This window comes from Aspergillus pseudotamarii (genome assembly GCF_009193445.1).
Source record: "Aspergillus pseudotamarii strain CBS 117625 unplaced genomic scaffold BDV38scaffold_1, whole genome shotgun sequence".
Taxonomy (NCBI): Eukaryota; Fungi; Ascomycota; class Eurotiomycetes; order Eurotiales; family Aspergillaceae; genus Aspergillus; species Aspergillus pseudotamarii.
Window position 1 is genome coordinate 1,393,360 of NW_022475015.1, and position 17,491 is coordinate 1,410,850.

At 48.9% G+C, this 17,491-nt stretch overlaps 8 protein-coding genes across 8 annotated transcripts; 5 read left to right on the forward strand and 3 right to left on the reverse strand.

The window, feature by feature from the left end:
- Positions 1-29: 29 nt before the first annotated feature.
- BDV38DRAFT_232509 (signal recognition particle 14 kDa protein) lies at positions 30-1,034 on the forward strand. The gene is made up of 2 exons (XM_032053045.1): positions 30-361; positions 440-1,034. The coding sequence occupies exons 1-2, from the start codon at positions 335-337 to the stop codon at positions 806-808; spliced, it is 396 nt and encodes a 131-aa protein (XP_031920072.1). The 5' UTR covers positions 30-334; the 3' UTR covers positions 809-1,034.
- Positions 1,030-3,236, reverse strand: BDV38DRAFT_232510 (uncharacterized protein). Its single transcript, XM_032053046.1, has one exon. It carries the CDS (start codon positions 3,010-3,012, stop codon positions 1,363-1,365), a length of 1,650 nt encoding a protein of 549 aa, XP_031920073.1. The 5' UTR covers positions 3,013-3,236; the 3' UTR covers positions 1,030-1,362.
- Positions 3,237-3,426: 190 nt separating this feature from the next.
- On the forward strand, positions 3,427-5,224 carry usgS (transmembrane protein UsgS). Its single transcript, XM_032053047.1, has 5 exons — positions 3,427-3,548; positions 3,816-3,922; positions 3,979-4,151; positions 4,205-4,598; positions 4,662-5,224. The coding sequence occupies exons 1-5, from the start codon at positions 3,491-3,493 to the stop codon at positions 5,028-5,030; spliced, it is 1,101 nt and encodes a 366-aa protein (XP_031920074.1). The 5' UTR covers positions 3,427-3,490; the 3' UTR covers positions 5,031-5,224.
- Positions 5,225-5,489: 265 nt separating this feature from the next.
- Positions 5,490-7,069, forward strand: BDV38DRAFT_5950 (acetamidase/formamidase family protein). The gene is made up of 5 exons (XM_032063603.1): positions 5,490-5,589; positions 5,648-5,666; positions 5,728-6,016; positions 6,098-6,371; positions 6,419-7,069. The coding sequence occupies exons 1-5, from the start codon at positions 5,515-5,517 to the stop codon at positions 6,995-6,997; spliced, it is 1,236 nt and encodes a 411-aa protein (XP_031920075.1). The 5' UTR covers positions 5,490-5,514; the 3' UTR covers positions 6,998-7,069.
- Positions 7,070-7,353: 284 nt separating this feature from the next.
- Positions 7,354-10,523, forward strand: BDV38DRAFT_5962 (ABC transporter ATP-binding protein). Its single transcript, XM_032063605.1, has one exon. It carries the CDS (start codon positions 7,718-7,720, stop codon positions 10,190-10,192), a length of 2,475 nt encoding a protein of 824 aa, XP_031920076.1. The 5' UTR covers positions 7,354-7,717; the 3' UTR covers positions 10,193-10,523.
- Positions 10,524-10,854: 331 nt separating this feature from the next.
- Positions 10,855-12,258, reverse strand: BDV38DRAFT_277077 (NAD(P)/FAD-dependent oxidoreductase; the record flags this gene model as incomplete). The annotated part of the gene is made up of 2 exons (XM_032058403.1): positions 10,855-12,002; positions 12,066-12,258. The coding sequence occupies 2 exons, from the start codon at positions 12,256-12,258 to the stop codon at positions 10,855-10,857; spliced, it is 1,341 nt and encodes a 446-aa protein (XP_031920077.1).
- A 494-nt stretch (positions 12,259-12,752) lies between these two features.
- On the forward strand, positions 12,753-15,458 carry BDV38DRAFT_6020 (putative MFS transporter). The gene is made up of 7 exons (XM_032063616.1): positions 12,753-13,303; positions 13,364-13,446; positions 13,497-13,859; positions 13,910-14,065; positions 14,119-14,585; positions 14,656-14,914; positions 14,979-15,458. The coding sequence occupies exons 1-7, from the start codon at positions 13,246-13,248 to the stop codon at positions 15,219-15,221; spliced, it is 1,629 nt and encodes a 542-aa protein (XP_031920078.1). The 5' UTR covers positions 12,753-13,245; the 3' UTR covers positions 15,222-15,458.
- BDV38DRAFT_5955 (cyclophilin-like domain-containing protein) lies at positions 15,376-17,312 on the reverse strand. The gene is made up of 5 exons (XM_032063604.1): positions 17,083-17,312; positions 16,936-17,003; positions 16,842-16,851; positions 16,698-16,784; positions 15,376-16,635 (listed from the first exon to the last, which is right to left on the reverse strand). The coding sequence occupies exons 1-5, from the start codon at positions 17,096-17,098 to the stop codon at positions 15,695-15,697; spliced, it is 1,122 nt and encodes a 373-aa protein (XP_031920079.1). The 5' UTR covers positions 17,099-17,312; the 3' UTR covers positions 15,376-15,694.
- Between the last annotated feature and the right edge of the window lie 179 nt (positions 17,313-17,491).

The following is a 17,491-nucleotide window of genomic DNA, read 5'->3' on the forward strand; positions in this document are numbered from 1 at the left end:
TGTTACTTGAAGCTCTTGCGCAACGAAACTTTTTTTTTATGCCGGGAAGAAAGGTGGGCGGAGTGGAGGCGGAGAGCGATTAAGCCAAGGCGGTGAGTCGCCCTCAACTGCGGAGGGTTGTCTCGACCGCCCGATGTCACGATGGTGTTTAGTGTCCAGTTCGAAATTGCAGAACAGAGAGGTCTTTGAACGTTGTCGATCTTTCAATTGGCTTGGAATAACCCCGACTCCGGATCTTCTTAGTTGTTGTTGTATCTACGCCACGGAATAGGGACATCCTATCCCGGATACATCGCACACAAGCGAATTTCATACCGTTCGTCGCAAATCTACAATGGCACCACACCTCGGCCACGAGGAGGTACGTACATCGTTCTCCATTGTCCTAGCTACATGAGAATATTTTATGCGCGTATGGGTCTGTACTAATGATATACAGTTTTTCTCCTCCCTCTCCGACCTCCTCTCCAAGACCTCCCAGAAAGCCCGAGGCTCCGTCTTCCTTACCCAGAAGCCTCTCATTGACAGCACCGCATCATCAGAGAACGCCTCCTCCTCATCGCGGCCATCTGTCCTCATCCGAGCAACAGACGGCAACACCAACGCGCCCAATCCGAAGAACAACAAGGTCGAGAAGAAGACCGTCTCGAAAGTGAAACTGTCGACGATAGTAGCGCCGGAGGACCTCGAGGCTTTCTATACCCGCTATGCGGAAGTCTGCAAGGCCGGGATGACAGGCTTGAAGAAGAGAGATCGTAAGAAGGGCAAGGCTAAGGCGAAGGGTGGTGCGAAGGCTGCTAAGGCTTAGGCATACGGATCGGCACTTTGATGGACGATGTTGTTGAGATTGGTCCTGCTTGTTCTTTGCATTGATGGCGTTGTCTGGTCATTTTACTCTCCTGCGTTTCTCTTCTCTTTTACTTGTTCGTTTCATGTTGATATGTTAGATATACATATACCTAGACCGGTTGATGAGCCGAGGACCTGGACCGAATCGAGCAATGAACGATTCAATCTTATTCCCTTCTTGGAATGAATAATAGCAGGGTATATTAGCTATGACTATAACTGAGATATGCTAAATTACAAAGGGGACATTAGACAATAAATAGTCAAAGCAAGACCCATCCGCCAACAAACCGTACAATAACCCAAAACCGACAAATATGGTAGAACAGTACACGATTCATCATCATAGAAACAGGGACGTCATACGGAGTACAGAGAGTGCGTGGAAAGAATACTGTGAGTGGACTAAAGGCGAGAGATTGAACCAGATAGGAAAAAAGAAAGGAAGGCAAAGAGGAGATATGCGTCAGAGACGCCGGTAGCCAAGTTACACAAGCTGCCTTGGCCGTACATTTAATCCAACTCCCAGGAGTTGGCTTCGGATACCGACTGCTTCCTGGGACAGTCGGGTGCAAGTGGAAGATCAAAGTCGTCCACAGCCTCCTCAGGGTCCGCCACTTGGTACTCATACTTATGATTCAACTCCCCCACAGCGGATGTCAAAGCTGGGCCCAATACGATCCGAGCAGCTATATGGATGAGGACGATAAATAACTGAATCGGAGGAATAAGGACCACCGTGCATGTCTTCTGAATCAGGGAGGCCGTGTTTTCCTTATCCGAGGGGCTGGTAAGGGCTAAAGCGGACTGAGGTGGCATCGGCGAAAGTTCTCGCTCCCGAGACGCCTTGGACCGACGACGAAATTCCATGCTCATGCTGCTGAGGTTGGGGTTGGAGTCCGTGGTCTTAGATGTACCAGCATAGCTTGCAATGGACATCTGATCATCCGGCAGTGCACCAGGCACTCGTCGAAAGTCTTCCTCGGAGAAAGAAGCCCTGGGGGAAGCCCGGGGCCTAGGTGAACAGCAATCTTCGCACTTAACTTCTGGTACAGTACATCCTGCAGAAAAATCAACCTTCTCGAATTTAGGATTCTCCAAGTGATCCTGGTTGTTACTGGTTTCACGCAGACCGAGATCTGTGCCGTCAGTTGATGTGACCGAAGGGAAAGGAGAGCCCGAATTTGATTCAGTTGGCGACGAGGGTGAAGAAGCGATGGAGTGAAATGAGTCAACACTGGAAGATAATGGCATTTCGGGCTTCACAGGTGGTTCAGGTGTGTCTTCAAACCTTGCCAGCAAGGTCTGGAAGCTCTGTTGAGTTTCGGACACGGAGCGTCGAGGCAAATCTGTGATTTCGGGGACATTGTTGGGCAGTGAAGGTTCGTTATCGTCAGGAATAGTTTCGAGGACAGTGCTATTGCTACCTTTCGCTGTGAAGCAGCTATCGTCCGTTAAATTGCCATCGGTGTCTTCGCCAGCGCTCAGTGAATCAGTCAGAGCGTCTTCGCGGGCCGGACTCTTATCAAGTATGTATGCTGAAAGGATAGGAGCGCTCTCCCGTCGTCCTTTCGGACGCCATGCTCTTTTGCGCCGCGGAACCCTGGCCTCCTCCGGTATCTCGACCGTGAACCCCCTTTTGAACGGACAAGGGGTGACTTCATAGCGGAGGACCTGAAGCAAGGCCTCTTTCATTGCTGTCACGGACTTCCTATCCTCTTCCGTTTCATTGGGAAGTTCGATACGGTAATAGGTAAGAGGGCGAATGCGCAGAACAAATGTTGATTCTCCGTCCACACACCAACATTGGGAGTTCTTGAGGATTGCATGAACGACACTGCCGCATTTCAAGAACACCGTCAAGCCATGAACCTTTTCGAGTCGAAGGGGCGCAAATGCAACTGTTCGTTCTGTAGGGGATCTCCACGGAAGGGTTTCAACCGTATCAACCGGGTAATCGAAGTCCGCTGGCGCGGTGCTAGACGGGATGGGCGCAAGTGCTCTCGGGGCGAAATGGACTACTTTGGCTGCAGGGTGGTAAAAAAGATCATTTTCCGAAGGTCTCAGTGATTCTACACTGCGTTTGGAACGTGGATTCAATTTCGAAGGGAGAGTAGCAGACCGACGGATCTGAGCAAGCGGCGCATCCGAGGTATCGGTCATGGTTCATGAGGGCTAGTGAAAAAGAAAGGGCGGATAACAACACAGGTTACATTGAATAGACAAAGCCGATTGCGAGACAATAGAGATTTGATGTAGAAAGCGAGAGAAGAAAGACCGCAGTTAGTTGAGAATGAGTGTCGATGGAGGGAGAGAATGTAAAGAATGAACGACCATCTCTGGTCAGCAGCGTGATACGGGGTGATAAAGTTCATCTGATTTGCCTCAACAAAACCGCGGGGGAATCAGGAACGGACCGTAGCCTCAGGCAGAGCTCACATGCCCCTTGTGGGTCCTAAAAGCGCCTGCGCTTAGCTGGCGGCTGCTTGGCCAATCCCCTGCCACTGCCATAGAGGTTCTTATGCGGCTGCCTGCGCTCTTCCTGCAGGTCCAGAAGATCCACAAAACGAAGAATACACGTTGACTCTGCTATATTTTTCTCCTTCACTGAGAAGGTGTTGAACTACAAAGAACGCTCAAAATGCCCAATTTTGAGCCCAATGCCGTCATTCGCGGTGCTCAACTCACGATTGTTGGAAGTGAGTCTCCCCAATACATCAACCACCCTTGAGTCCGGAACTTCCGGATAGCCCCTTTTGGTCCTGAAGGGGTTATCCTTGATTAGCAACCTGAACTCAGGTCTCCAGGCAATTGGGTCATGAGCTCCAATCGACCATGGTTATCAAAACCGTGATTCCATGGGCCCTCAGCAATCGATAAGGCCAGGGGCCAGGGATGGAGATCATCTTGGCATCTTTACTAGTGGATAATGTGGCTGACCATGTGGCTGACCAACTGGCCAACAGCTGTTCGAGCACTACGGAATCCAGACCTCTTCAAGCATGAGCACTTTCGACAAGCGGGTTTTGCGATTGCTGTAGGAGTTGCCATTGAATTAATCATTCAGATCCCCGTATGTTCCCAGTGCCATAATAGGAAATGATCTACAGGACTGACGATATCCCCTAGATCATCGGGGTCAAGTTTCTACTATGGGTCATATCTTGGATGGCCGACTTGGAGAGCGCAACGTGGGACGATACTCTTCTTGAAAGTCTTGATTTTCTGAGCAAATCGGTCCTTCAGGTTCCCTTCTTGGTGATGACGCTCCTGCGATACATCACCCCAACTCTCGATGAGATGTAAGTCTCTCGTTATTCCGTACCCACATTATTTTCATGTACTTATTTGACAGCTTTATGGAATCTATAAAATGGGTCGACTCAACTTATGTTGACAAACATAAGGCGGACGATCCTAAGACCCTACGGGCCATGTACTACCCAAGCCTTGCGATGTACTCCACGAAAGGGAGTGTTGGGGTGTCTAAGCCGAAAGGTGAATCGATGCTCGTATTCGTCCGTCGCTATGGGCGCAAGGTCGGGATGATGCTTGGTATCTTTTTGTTGTCGCTTCTTCCCATCGTCGGGCGATTCGTGATGCCAGCAGCTTCGTTCTTTTCCTTCCAGCAGATGGTGGGCCCAGCCCCTGCAGCTGCCATCTTCGGAACCGGTCTCGTGCTTCCCAAGCGCTACTTGGTCACCTTCCTCCACACCTATTACTCTTCCCGCAGTTTGATGCGTGAACTCGTGAGTGCTCATGAATACTGTAAATCCTGTAAGGTCATGCATGACATCTGACAATTTCAACAGCTCGAACCATACTTCTGCCGTATCAAATACACTCATGAACAGAAGCGCCGCTGGTTTGCGGATCGGGAAGGTGTCCTATTTGGATTTGCCTTTGCCTTCACTGTTGTGCTGAAGACACCGTTCATTGGAGTTCTCATGTACGGTATTGCCCAAGCATCCACGGCCTATCTTGTTACCAAGATCACAGATCCTCCACCAGTCCCAGCGGAGAGTGAAGGCTTTGCTGAAAGCCAGGTGACCTGGAAGAACAAGCACGATTTTCTGCAGTTGTCACTGGAGAACATTGACAAGATCAACGTTGCTGCGCAGAACAAGAAAGGTGGTGATAAGAGTGATGAGCCCGATGCGCTTCGGCGGAAGTTCGCCTAGGTTACGGTGTTCATTCAGGATCTGTAGATGTGTTCTTAGTTGTGGATATCAAAGGAGATAAGATGAGTGGAAGATATGGATGAAGCAGTGGCTTCATCTTCATCCACGTCACCACTGATCCTTCGTACTTGGAGATGGTGCGGAACATATTCCGGCCTCTCCAATAAGATAGAATATAAAAAGCATTGAATTGATTGCTCCCGACCACGCCCGCTGATAAGCGCGATAAGTCGATCGTTTTCGTAATCTCCAACTGCGGGGTTGGTAAAACAATGAATAAGTCCAAGATAATCAATTATCATCCTGCCCATGAGGGGAAGACCGGAGTTACCTTCGCCTCCTCAGTTGGAGTTGCAACCTAAACCAAAACCCTAACCCTCTTAAATGCGCCTTTGCCCCCTGGGTCCCTTCATTTTAGCTTCTCATCGTGGATATATACTGGAACAGAACCAAACATCAATCGCTGTCAGATATCAGTATAAATATGGGACACAAGGGCATCCGCACAGCTCTGAAGGTCGATCTGGATAAGCCAGCTTGGGAGCAGCCTGGATTACATGTATGTCCTCAATGCCCTGTTCCAATACATCCCATATATATACTAATGAATGCTCCAGAACCGCTGGCACCCCGATGGTAAACTAAACCTCCCGATCATTACATGTAGTATCTTGCCTAACCATATATCTCATAATAGTCCCCTCCTGCGGTAAAATCGCCAACAATGAAGTCGTCAAGATTGAATGTCTGGACTGGACCGGAGGGCAAATCAAAAACAACGACTCAGCCGACGACATTAAGAATGTTGACCTGACACAGATTCATTACCTGTCTGGTCCGTTCGACATTGAAAATGCCGAACCCGGAGACGTCCTTCTGGTAGAAATCCAAGATGTCCAGCCCTTTCAAGACCAGCCTTGGGGGTTCTCCGGTGTGTTTCATAAGCAGAATGGAGGAGGCTTTTTGGACGAAATCTATCCGGAATCGTATGAAAAAGGCCCCTACTGGAATTCCCTCCCCTTCTCTTTGCACAGATCTTTAAAAGAGACTAACCTATAATTGTAAAGAGCGAAGGCGATTTGGGACTTCGAGGGCATCTTCTGTTCCTCTCGTCATATCCCTCATGTACGCTTTGCCGGCCTCATTCATCCTGGTATCCTAGGATGTGCACCCTCCGCGGAGGTCCTTGCAGAATGGAATCGCCGTGAAGGTGAATTGATTGCCGCCAATACAACCAGCCGCGAAGTTGCGAAGCCACCTGAGCCTAAAAGCGCACATGCTGGGAGCGCGGAAGCCAGTCTCAAGGAAAGAATCGCAAAAGAAGGAGCGCGAACTATTCCGGTATTTGCCAGTCCAACAAAGCCATTACTCGGAACTAATAAAAGCAGGGTCGTCCTGAACATGGAGGAAACTGTGACATCAAAAACCTCTCCAGGGGCTCGAAAGTGTACCTCCCGGTCCACGTCCCAGGAGCTAAATTCTCCGTAGGAGACCTACATTTCTCTCAGGGTGATGGGGAAATCTCCTTCTGTGGCGCCATTGAAATGGCCGGGGTTATTACTCTTAAGTTCACCGTGATGAAGGGCGGCATGGCCAAGTTAGGCATGAAGTCGCCAATCTTCCATCCAGGACCGGTTGAGCCTCAGTTTGGCCCTGGCCGATATCTCACCTTCGAAGGTTTCTCCGTTGATGAGAACGGGAAACAGCACTGCCTCGATGCTACCGTTGCCTATCGACAGACGTGTCTCCGCGTGATCGAGTACCTTCGTCGGTATGGCTACAGTGACTACCAGATTTATTTACTGCTTAGTTGTGCTCCGGTTCAGGGCCATATTGCTGGTATAGTGGATATCCCGAATGCCTGCACCACGATGGGGGTGCCGATGGATATCTTTGATTTTGATATCAGACCTGAGGCCGAGGTTGTTCAATTGGATATGGGCAGCTGTGCATTTGCTAGCAACTAATCCAGTGATGGATCGACTGTGTGGTGTCAAATACAACGATCACTCAAATGAATCATTCAAGGTCACTTTTTGTCTTCCCTTATCTTGTTTAACTTATTAGGAATATGATCATCCTCAACGGATTCTGCCACGAAAAGCGCCTATTGTCAAGCCACAGTCTGTGCTATGGAAAATCGTGGGTATCGTTCATTATGGGGAATACTATGTAGTTCTCTGTAGAGTAGTCCTCCTCCATGCGGCGTTTACTCACAGACTAAGGTTTCTACTTTAGTAAAGAATATCATGATGGTGGAAAGCTGCCTCATTTCTCATGGATTCTTCCATGAATTCATAACTATCCTATCTAGGCTAGCTCTTTCACACTTGCTCGGTGTTGTGGACCCACTTACTAGTAGTAGCGGCCTGGAAGAACCCACTTTCCGGGCCTTAGGGCGCCACCAACAGAAGATATACTTTTAGAATGCTGGGCTTGGCTTGCATAGGCATAAATTATGCAGTGGTTGGTATACAGCATTCTGACAGGAAATCATTTCTTGAGTCATTGGGTTGGCTGGACTGCTGAAGAAACATGAAAAGATCGTCAGTTCTAGGCAACAATAATTATATTCATTTGAAGCAAAACTGGATCAAGTTGTTTCACGTCGTGACTCATCTTTCACTCGTCTATCTATATAAATCCATGCCAAATGTCACTTCTGGGCGCTCCCATGCAGGATCAAGATGAGGGTCATCGCAACCACCGAACAAGTACTGCAGCACCTGCAGTTCGCCGCCTCTGTAATAACGCTGTTATTTCTCTTCTCCTCTTTCCTGGTTAACCATGGACACTCTACAATTGAAAAGACGTCCCGGCCGCGCAGATCTGCTGTCATTGTCGGTTCAATCGGATGCATAGTCGCATACTATGTTACTCAAGTCATCATTGTTTTCCGAGAACGCCATGAGCATGTACAAATACAGAACCGTCTTATGCTTCCGATAATCCTGTCCTTGGCATGGGGTTCACTCGTCACACGCAGACATTCTTGGTTGCCAGAATTAACCGGCCTCTGTGTCATTTCACTCGTCTCGGGGGTTCCTGTCTTGGTCCTTGATACAATATATAGATCCCGTTACACCAAACGCCAAGCCCTGCTTGTTGCGGAATCTCTCCCACTGGTTCATGGGGGTGGCGTGCTGGTATACTGTGTGATCGTATATTTGCGCTTGCGGAGAGCGAGTGCGAGGCTCCTAGCCAAGGACGAAACGAGGTCCAGCCTCAGCAACTCAGACAGTTCCATAGCATCCGAGCGATACCGTGACCATTGCAGCAACCTAGACTCGGACTCGGACTCGGATACAGACAGCTCCGACGACGAAGACGAGGAAGATCTTGACACTCGAATCGGGGAGCTTCGCAAGTCAGGTCATTGGATAGACTATCTCTCAACCTTCAAAGTCTTTCTACCGTTCCTCATCCCGCGAAAAGATATCAAAGTTCAGTTGTGCTTTCTGGTCTGTGTGTTATGCTTAATCACCGATCGTGTGTTGAATGTGGTGGTGCCCACGCAGCTGGGTAGCATCGCGAACAAGCTTTTCACACAGGAGCTTGCTCTCTCAGACCTCGGGATATACTTTGCTTTGAATATTCTCCACGGGCAATCAGGGTTGGAGATGCTAATGTCACTGGTTAAGATTCCCATCCAGCAGTTCTCTTACCGACAGCTCACCAACGCTGCCTTCAGTCACGTCATGGATCTCACGATGGAATTCCACTCTGAACGAGACTCTGCTGAGGTCATGAAGTCTATTGAGCAGGGCGGCGCGCTTACGAATGTCTTGGAAACCAGCTTCCTAGAGATAGCTCCAGCGGTCATTGACCTATTTGTTGCGTTTGTCCTTCTTTACCTCAAGTTCAACTCACTGGCGGCATTGTGCATGCTTATTGCAACGCTGACATTCCTGTCATTGGAAGTCGCTGCATCCCGCTGGAACGTCGACAATCGTCGGCAACTGACTAAGGCTGAGCGAGGCGAGGCGCGTGTGATGCATCAAGCTATTCAGGGATGGCTAACGGTTTCGTCATTCAACATGTTCGCGTATGAGAAATGCCGCTTCGCAGAGGCAGTCGATGAACACCTCACTGCAAAGCGAAAATGGTCTTGTCGAGATGTGTACTCGACTGGTTTGATGGAGGCATGCTTTCCTGCTTCTTTTGTAGTCCTTGCATGCGTCGTTGCCCATGAGGTCAGTCAAGGCCGGGCGTCGCCCGGAGACTTTGTTTTCCTAATACAGTACTGGGACTATCTCATTTGGCCGATCAAGTACTTGACCAAGGATTACAGGTGGTTGATTGCAGACTTGATCGATGCTGAACGGCTGCTCGACCTGCTTACCACCAAACCGACGGTGTCTGACAAGTGCGATGCTTTTGATCTTGGACCTGTTCAGGGGTATGTTGAATTTAAGGATGTGTGTTTTTCATACAACAACAAGCAACCGGCTGTCCATGACATCAATATCTCTGCAGCTCCCGGGGCCATTGTCGCCTTGGTTGGCACCACCGGAGCCGGAAAGTCTTCGCTGGTGAAGCTATTACTTCGCCATTATGATGTAACCTCCGGGCGTATCAAAATTGATGGCCATGATATTCGCGATGTAACAAAAGGTTCTCTCCGGGATTCTATCGGTATTGTACCGCAAAACCCTATCCTTTTCAACGCCTCGATTATGGATAATATTCGATACGCCAAATTGGATGCTTCTGATGAAGAAGTCTATCGAGCATGTCAAGCGGCTGCAATTCATGACAAGATTCACTCTTTCGCAGAGGGCTATCAAACCAAAGTCGGGGAGCAGGGTGTCAAATTATCTGGCGGCGAGGTCCAGCGCTTAGCGATTGCACGAGCTATTCTGAAGAACCCACCCATTCTCATATTAGACGAGGCAACCAGTGCTGTAGACACTGAAACAGAGGCCAAAATCCAAGAAGCCCTGAAATATCTCATCAAGGACAGAACAACTTTCGTTATCGCACACCGGCTTTCAACTGTAGTCAATGCAGATCGCATCTTTGTGCTGGATAATGGTAGCATTGCTGAAAGTGGGACCCACCGGGAATTACTTGAAAAGCAAGGGCGATACTACAACCTCTGGCATACACAACTGCATGAAAATGAGGATCCTATGATGATAGATCAAGAGGCTACAGACTGAACCAACCGTACTAGGGTGGTGCCTCTTAAAACTACTAAGATTGCCTGAACTAGCCATATCTATCATGTTAGAGGATAGCACACCATGGATACTACCCAGGCCAGTTCCCTCTTATCAGGAGGATGCTCATCCTCTGGACAACTTACCGAATCCGCCGCATGTCTACATGAAATCGGCCGATGCTGCTATTCTTGGGGAGTCGATGCTCCCTATCTTTGGGTGTACTGGCTACACTATCCCTATTGGAGAGGTACCTTATAGGTCGGCAGCTACGCTTGAAGACAGAGATGATGCCGGTGACAATTAACTTGGTCGTGATGTGGCTCTGTGCTCTTTAACATGATTGAGAAGCTAGTTGATGCGGTCATACTACAGAGTGTCAGTACTGGGATGACATTATTTTAAGATGAATTGAAATTTGGTGAGCTTTCGTAAGTATGCAGCCCGAAGAGGCAGTCTATCATTGTTAACTACAACTTGCATTTCTCTTACGTTCAAGGAAGGTTCAAGTATGACTGAAACCTATCATATACTACTGACGTAGCTCAGAGTCTGATTTTGCTTTCATTGTCTAACCAGTGGGAGTAAGTATTCCTTTCATGCCATAGCTTCATGTCATTGATATTGTAACAAGCTATCAAATAGCTTCGTACACATTGTGCTCAAAGCCGACACTTGTCGTCGCCAATCTTAGTCCACTCATTCTCTCCTACTTTCTGAAAATCCATCACTTTATTCGGACCTCCAAACCTATTCTGCGTATCCTTCCAGTCTCGTTCGGTGGCAATTTCAGGTCTCCACCGTAGTGCATGCTTCAGTTCCTTTTGCAGGTGTCCCTCCAGAGCATCCGTTATGAATCCACCAATGGTAGACATTTGCATGGCTCCATTGCCAGATCCACCGACCGCAAGCAGCAAAGAGCGGTACTCGGGATGTCTATCGATCAAGAAGGCGCGATCCACTGTATCAGCATCCCAGCATATACGAGCAAAAGACAGAGGCCTATCGGCGAGATGAGGCATCGTATCACGGAGGAAGTCCCTTGCCCGGGCCTCGGCTTCGAGAGGAATTTGATGCTTTGCAAACGGAATACTGCGCACCTCGCCGCCATGCTTCGGGTCCGGGATGAAGTTGCAATATCCAGGATGCTCGTCGCAGATCTTAAGTTCATGTTTATCCTCATCGGGTTCCATGAAGAATCCCTTAGCAACGTTGAACAGCACAGGAAGGTTCCGATATTTCTTAGCCTCTTCGGGCGTCATTTTAATGTGGCAGAGCGTCCATGCGGTAGGACGGAGCTGTTTCTTAAAGTCCAGGAGACGGTCACTGCCAGCCCCTGCGGAAAGGATGGTATGTTCTGCCCGGTGAATGGTGCCGTCCGCCGTTCTAGCCCCGGCCACGTCTCCGTTCTCGTAAACTAGAGATACTACGTCTCCTTCCGGGGAGCCGGTGATGAAAGTGACTCCTAGACGCTTCGCCTCGGTGTATGCAGAGAACATGGCCTTCTTGGCGTGGATCCATCCAGCACCAGTCTTGTTCAGCCATCCCTTCCAGCCGGGGAAGTTGCCGGTAAGGATGCCGGGGGGCATGGTCTTGCGGAAATCCTCTGCAGTGTTCAGTTTTACGAACTCTGCGTCTGACGAGTCGATCTCGTGTTCTTCTATATGTTTAATCAAAGAGGGTGTGTGGCCGGAGACAATTGCCCCCGTTTCGTGGAAGTATGGTTGAAATACCGGATCGGTTTTCCAGCCTTTCAGTGCAGCTCTTGTGCATGTTGAGAAAGCGATACTCCAAGGATCAGTTTCAGAGGCTATTAGATTTTCCGCTGGGTGAGTGAACAGTCGGTTTAATCTGTGTCACAGATTTCACGTACCTTTAACCTCTCTGTGCTCCATGATTTTGTTAATGTCATTGCCAGCTGCGATGGGGGAAGGGACCGGGTGCGGATCTAGGACCGTGACATTTTTGTAGCCTCGACGGGCAAGATGTAAAGCAGTAGAACAACCCCAGGTCCCTGCGCCGACAATCAGGATAGATGATGTGAGAGTCAAGTTGGAGGATGCCATTGTTGTGCTATTGAGGGCATAAGCAGGAGGGATGTTGTTCGGAAAGGTGTTTACAGAAGCGCAGCGGAACTACTTCCTCGTTTTTATATAGGCAAATAAGTCATGCCATTAACAAGTAGAGAAACCAGCCGGCCATCCCGACAGCTGCACCAGGTAAAGCCTAGACCATTTCCTGGAGCAAGAAATGGCAAGGTGGCCTTATCAACCCGACATGGAATATATTGAAGGGGAAGACAAGAAGTATGATGCATGGATGAGTGAAGTGGTCATCCCAGTGCCCAATATGATTGGATGCTCGTGAACAGCCCATCACCTGATTAGGGTTAGATTGAGAAGAACCGCTTGGACCTTCCTCCCTTTAAGCTATCGCATCTTCTCCGCATTTTCCATCAACCTTGTACATCTTTTATAGCCATCCTCACCATGGAGCAGAGATAACCCTTGCTCAAACGGGTCAATACCCGCATGACTGTCCCCGCGTTTTATCGTTCGTGGCAAATCTAGATATTAATCCACCCAATTGTGGACCACAAGGCTCTCTCCGCACCAGGTCCCTTCTAGTATCAAATTCCCGTTGTATCATGACCAGTCGGTTGGAGCTTCCCTCATGTCGATCACTTATCGTATTCTCCCCCTCCTGTCGGGTGGATCGTATACTACTTATCGTTCTAGAGTATCTTCATGCATTTGCCCGGATATGGAATCGTAGACCTCGGGACATATCGTGCGGAAGGGAACATGGCGTATGTCGAGCCGGATAATCTACTACATCGCCTAGACCTATCGTAAGTAGCCGGTAAAGCTTCATTAGATAGCTCGGCAAGCTCGTCCAATGATTGGAGCTCTGGGATACGATGAACGGGATATTGGGTGCACTTCCCCTCAGAGGAAGTCTACAAAATTCGCCGCTGCGGTTGTATTTAAGGAGCTATGCGTCCCCCAGGAAGGAGGCGTGTTCACAGCTGTTGAACGAACTACAAACCCAACATGGCTCCCACTGACGACATCCTGACTGATGTCCCGGGAACCGTTTACTTGGTTGACAGTACGTGTACATCTACTTTGAACTGGCTCTGTATAGATCTTGTATTGACTATTTATGTAGCATCCGGGAACTTGGCAGATGCCGCGCATGCGAATGATATTCTTCTGATCCCCCAGCCATCATGCTCCGCAGCTGATCCTCTGGTAAATATATGCCCTTTAATTAGCTCACCAATGACTAAGATGGGTTATAGAACTGGCCCAAGTACAAAAAATACTGGACCTTATGCCTGATCTCCGCCTATGCATGCGTGAACTCCTTTGGCGAGAATAACTGGGGTGCATCATGGACAACTATATCCGATGAGACCGGTGTTAGTCTCGAAAACATGAACGGCGGCTCCGCCCTCAATTATCTCATGCTTGGCTTCTTCAACATCATCTGGATTCCGACGGCCATGAAGTTCGGACGAAAGATCGTCTACATCCTGAGTTTGATATTTGTCGGCGCGAGTGGTATCTGGGGTGCCTTTTATGTTGGAACGGGCCAATATTATGTTATGACGACTATTAGTGGAATGGGCACAGCAGCATACCAAGCCCTAATTCAGCTTACGGTTAGTCCCATTTCTTGGTCTATATGCTGTGCACTGCTAAGTGAGAGAAGATTTTCGATACGTTCTTTGCCCACGAACGAGGTCGAATGATCGCGATTTACATTTTCTTCCAGCAGCTGGGGTCCATTCTCGGGCTCATACTGGGAGGATATATATCCGATGGTATTGGATGGAGATGGAGTATGCCCATTGTTGCAATTGCCTGTGTGAGTACACATATCCTCTACCTATCACCAGATCAATAACTCATCGCGTCTAGGGAGTCCTCATCTTGTTGTTCATCTTTACCTTCGATGACACCATGTTCCCGCGCTACCGCTTCTCAGAAAGAACACCATCAGAAACCTTGAAAGGTGAACAGAGCTATGAAGCTTCACCTGAAACGCAATCCGAGAAGCATCAGAAAGAGGAGCCCCATATGTCAGTTGCCCCGAGCAATGGCGCGGGTGAAGTGGACATGCCACCACGGACATATATCCAGAAAATTGCTCTCGTGCATTACTTTAAAGACGACCGGACAACATGGTTCCAGTATTTCCGACGACCGTTTTATCTCTTCGCGTTTCCGAATATCGTCCTAGCTGGTATACAATTCGCGTTCGGATGCACAGCAGGAATCGTCTCATTCAACACCATTTCCGAAATCATGACAGAAGCTCCATACAACTGGAGTAACGGTTCAACCGGCCTATTGTTCCTCTCTGCTCTCATCGGCAGTTTCTTTGGGTGAGTAATAACCACCACCTTCTTTATTCACTCCCTGTCTTGTTGTGAACAAAAGCTCATATATAAACAGGATGGGCATCGGATCCCTATCGGATTGGCTCGTCCTCTTCCTAGCCCGTCGCAACAAGGGTTACAAAGAGCCAGAAATGCGACTCTGGGCATACGTATTTCCACTAATATTCGCAGCCTTGGGTTACTTCATCTACGGCTGGGGTGCTACAGCAGGGGCACATTGGATGACCATCGCCGTTGGTTTGTGTTGCATGATAGCTCAACAAGTCTCAGCAACCAGTATTGCAACAGCTTACGCCATGGAATGTTTCGACAAGGTATGTTCCTAGCGGATATCATAACTGAACCCATCCGGTCTTCACTAACTAACCATGTACCTAGATTTCTGGTGAACTGGTGATCGTACTCGCCATATGCTCGTCTGTTATCAACTTCGCCATCTCGTTCACCGTACAACATTTCATCAATGCCACGAATTATGGCTGGGCCTTTACCTTTTATGGTATATGTGTGGTCCTTTCTATGGCGATGGGTGTGCCTATGCTTATCTGGGGAAAGAGCTGGCGCCGACGGGGCAAGGGGCGTTATGAGAAGTTTCTGGCTGAGACGGGTCGTCAATCTTGATATATATCGTGCCAGAGTACATGGGCTGTTTGTTATCTTCTTGTTATCTGGTCTTGGCGTTTGTTTAAGGGTACGTGAAGGCTGTTGAACGTCCACCGGTGCCTGGAAGATACCAGATATTCGTACTTTCCATTGATCATTATTTTATTGCTCCGTTATTAGATCTCAGAAGTTTCCTAGTTTATGTTAACTGTTGGATATGACCCGCTAAGCGAACAACATCCGCATATCAAAACTTAGGAAATAGCAAGTCAATGCGCCGATTTCACCATGCTACCGAATACCAAAGACATGGTCTTTAGGGAAGAGGCCACAAAAGCCGGAAAATATTGAAAATGACGATAGAAGGAGAAACGAATACAGGAGCGGTGCGACTATCTAGATGACGCAATCGAAACGTCGCTTTTATGCAGAAGGAAAATAGAGTGGTTGGTAGTAGAAACGTTCATGAATCATCCATGGCATTATCGCGCTTATGAGAAGAACCTCTGCGCAGTGGCGCGTTCCTTGGCCTGGCGGTCCTTGATGGCCTTCTTGACCTTAGCAATTTCGTTGGTGATGCCGGCGTCACCGGGGGCTAGCTTCTCGGCTTCCTGGAGGTCCTTCAGAGCCTCGTCCTCTTCTTTCAGACCGCTGTGGGCTACGGCACGGCGGTAGTAGGCCTTGGCCTTGTCGGCATCCTTCGCATTGGCTGCGTTGGCAGTATCCAAGGCGTAGGTAGCCCAGGTCCGACCGTTTCCATACTGTGCCAACTTGTTGGCCAGAAGAGAAGAGTTGGAGTGCAGGGCAAACCGGAGCGCCTTGATCTGGCCATCAAGCTCCTTAGGGTCATTTTCAGCAGGCTCGGGAAACTCGAGCAAGTAGCGTAGGCCCTTCTGGTACTTCTCCAAACCAAGCGCAAGGTTACCGCTCTTGAAAGCACCGTTTCCGTAGTTCTTCAATTCCGACGCAATCTTGAAGCAAACCTGAGCATTCAGCTCCTCGCCCTGGTGGTCATCGGGAAAATCCTCGTAGGGGTCGCCGGTAGCATCAGGGGTTTGCTTGGCAGCATCATCGTAGTCCTGGCCCGTGAGCTCACCACAGTCGACAATGGTGACGTCCTTGACAGGCTTGTCTGCCTGGGTGTTCATGTTCTCGACCTTGCGGACGACACTCTTTCCGTTGATCACTTCACCGAAAACCACGTGCTTGCCATCCAGATGAGGGGTAGGGACGGTAGTGACGAAGAACTGACTGCCGTTGGTGCCGGGGCCGGAGTTGGCCATGGAGAGGAGAAAAGGTTTGTCATGCTTGAGCTCAAAGTTCTCGTCGGGGAATTTCTCGCCGTAGATCGATTCGCCGCCAGTGCCATTAAACGCAGTGAAATCACCACCCTGGATCATAAATTGCTTGATCACACGGTGGAAGATCGAACCTATGTGGTGGGGGTTAGGACGTATGCGCCGTGGGATGCAGGAGCGGGGTTACGCGCCGTACCCTTAAAATGCAATGGCTTGCCCTGCTTTCCCATGCCCTTCTCTCCGGTACAGAGCGCACGGAAGTTTTCTGCGGTCTTAGGCACGACTGTACAGGGTCAGTGTTTGTGTAGCGAAGAAAATTTCCATTGGCAATGGGACCGACCATCATTGAACTGTGAAAGGCGGGGTAGTTAGCAAAGGCTGCTGTACAACCATGAACGACGGGGAAGGGGTTGTGATAATTATAATTAACCTACCAATTCCAGGGCAATACGGCCAGTCTTTTCATTGCCAATCTGGATGTCAAAGAAGACACGAGGACGACCTGTATTTCGAATGCGATCAGTACTAGATTTGCGATGTGAGGGCGGAACCCCACAGCGGAGAAAAAGAGCAAAACGCACGCTGAGAGTCAGCCATGATGAGCAGTATAGGAGATACAAAGGTAGAACGGCGTAGATAATTAGGTTGGAAAAGTGGATCAGTGGATAGATTGAGGTGATTCAGGTAGAGGAGTCAGTAGGAGAAGAGGGGAAGGGTGAGGTAAAGAAGTGGACTGGAGCTGAAGGTAAGAATGGGAACGAGTGATGCTTCAGGAAGCTTCCATTGATCACGGGTCTCCGCACCATGCAATTCTTAGCACAATAATGCTTAGTTCTTCCATTCATGCAATCTAGACTACTACTAGTAGTGATTCAACAAATCATTCCATTGAGGCACAGTCGATCATTGGCGGGGCGTTTTTTTTTTTTTTTTTTTTTATGTATCATGGATCTCAGGATCATTAATGACATTCATTAATCTCCCTCCCAA

What these genes read in the sequence shown, in the direction of transcription:
- BDV38DRAFT_6020 (XM_032063616.1), top strand. Translation starts at nt 13,246, where the DNA reads ATGGCTCCCACTGACGACATCCTGACTGATGTCCCGGGAACCGTTTAC. An exon ending in AACCGTTTACTTGGTTGACA is followed by an intron (nt 13,304 to 13,363) that starts GTACGTGTACAT and finishes CTATTTATGTAG; the next exon opens with CATCCGGGAACTTGGCAGAT. An exon ending in CCATTGTTGCAATTGCCTGT is followed by an intron (nt 14,066 to 14,118) that starts GTGAGTACACAT and finishes CATCGCGTCTAG; the next exon opens with GGAGTCCTCATCTTGTTGTT.
- usgS (XM_032053047.1), top strand. Translation starts at nt 3,491, where the DNA reads ATGCCCAATTTTGAGCCCAATGCCGTCATTCGCGGTGCTCAACTCACG. An exon ending in AATTAATCATTCAGATCCCC is followed by an intron (nt 3,923 to 3,978) that starts GTATGTTCCCAG and finishes GATATCCCCTAG; the next exon opens with ATCATCGGGGTCAAGTTTCT. An exon ending in ACCCCAACTCTCGATGAGAT is followed by an intron (nt 4,152 to 4,204) that starts GTAAGTCTCTCG and finishes CTTATTTGACAG; the next exon opens with CTTTATGGAATCTATAAAAT.
- BDV38DRAFT_5962 (XM_032063605.1), top strand. Translation starts at nt 7,718, where the DNA reads ATGAGGGTCATCGCAACCACCGAACAAGTACTGCAGCACCTGCAGTTC.
- BDV38DRAFT_5955 (XM_032063604.1), bottom strand. An exon ending in CAAGCCATTGCATTTTAAGG is followed by an intron (nt 16,636 to 16,697) that starts GTACGGCGCGTA and finishes CCCACCACATAG; the next exon opens with GTTCGATCTTCCACCGTGTG.
- BDV38DRAFT_232509 (XM_032053045.1), top strand. Translation starts at nt 335, where the DNA reads ATGGCACCACACCTCGGCCACGAGGAG. An exon ending in CACACCTCGGCCACGAGGAG is followed by an intron (nt 362 to 439) that starts GTACGTACATCG and finishes AATGATATACAG; the next exon opens with TTTTTCTCCTCCCTCTCCGA.
- BDV38DRAFT_5950 (XM_032063603.1), top strand. Translation starts at nt 5,515, where the DNA reads ATGGGACACAAGGGCATCCGCACAGCTCTGAAGGTCGATCTGGATAAG. An exon ending in GACGAAATCTATCCGGAATC is followed by an intron (nt 6,017 to 6,097) that starts GTATGAAAAAGG and finishes ATAATTGTAAAG; the next exon opens with AGCGAAGGCGATTTGGGACT. An exon ending in AAGGAGCGCGAACTATTCCG is followed by an intron (nt 6,372 to 6,418) that starts GTATTTGCCAGT and finishes TAATAAAAGCAG; the next exon opens with GGTCGTCCTGAACATGGAGG.
- BDV38DRAFT_232510 (XM_032053046.1), bottom strand. Translation starts at nt 3,012, where the DNA reads ATGACCGATACCTCGGATGCGCCGCTTGCTCAGATCCGTCGGTCTGCT.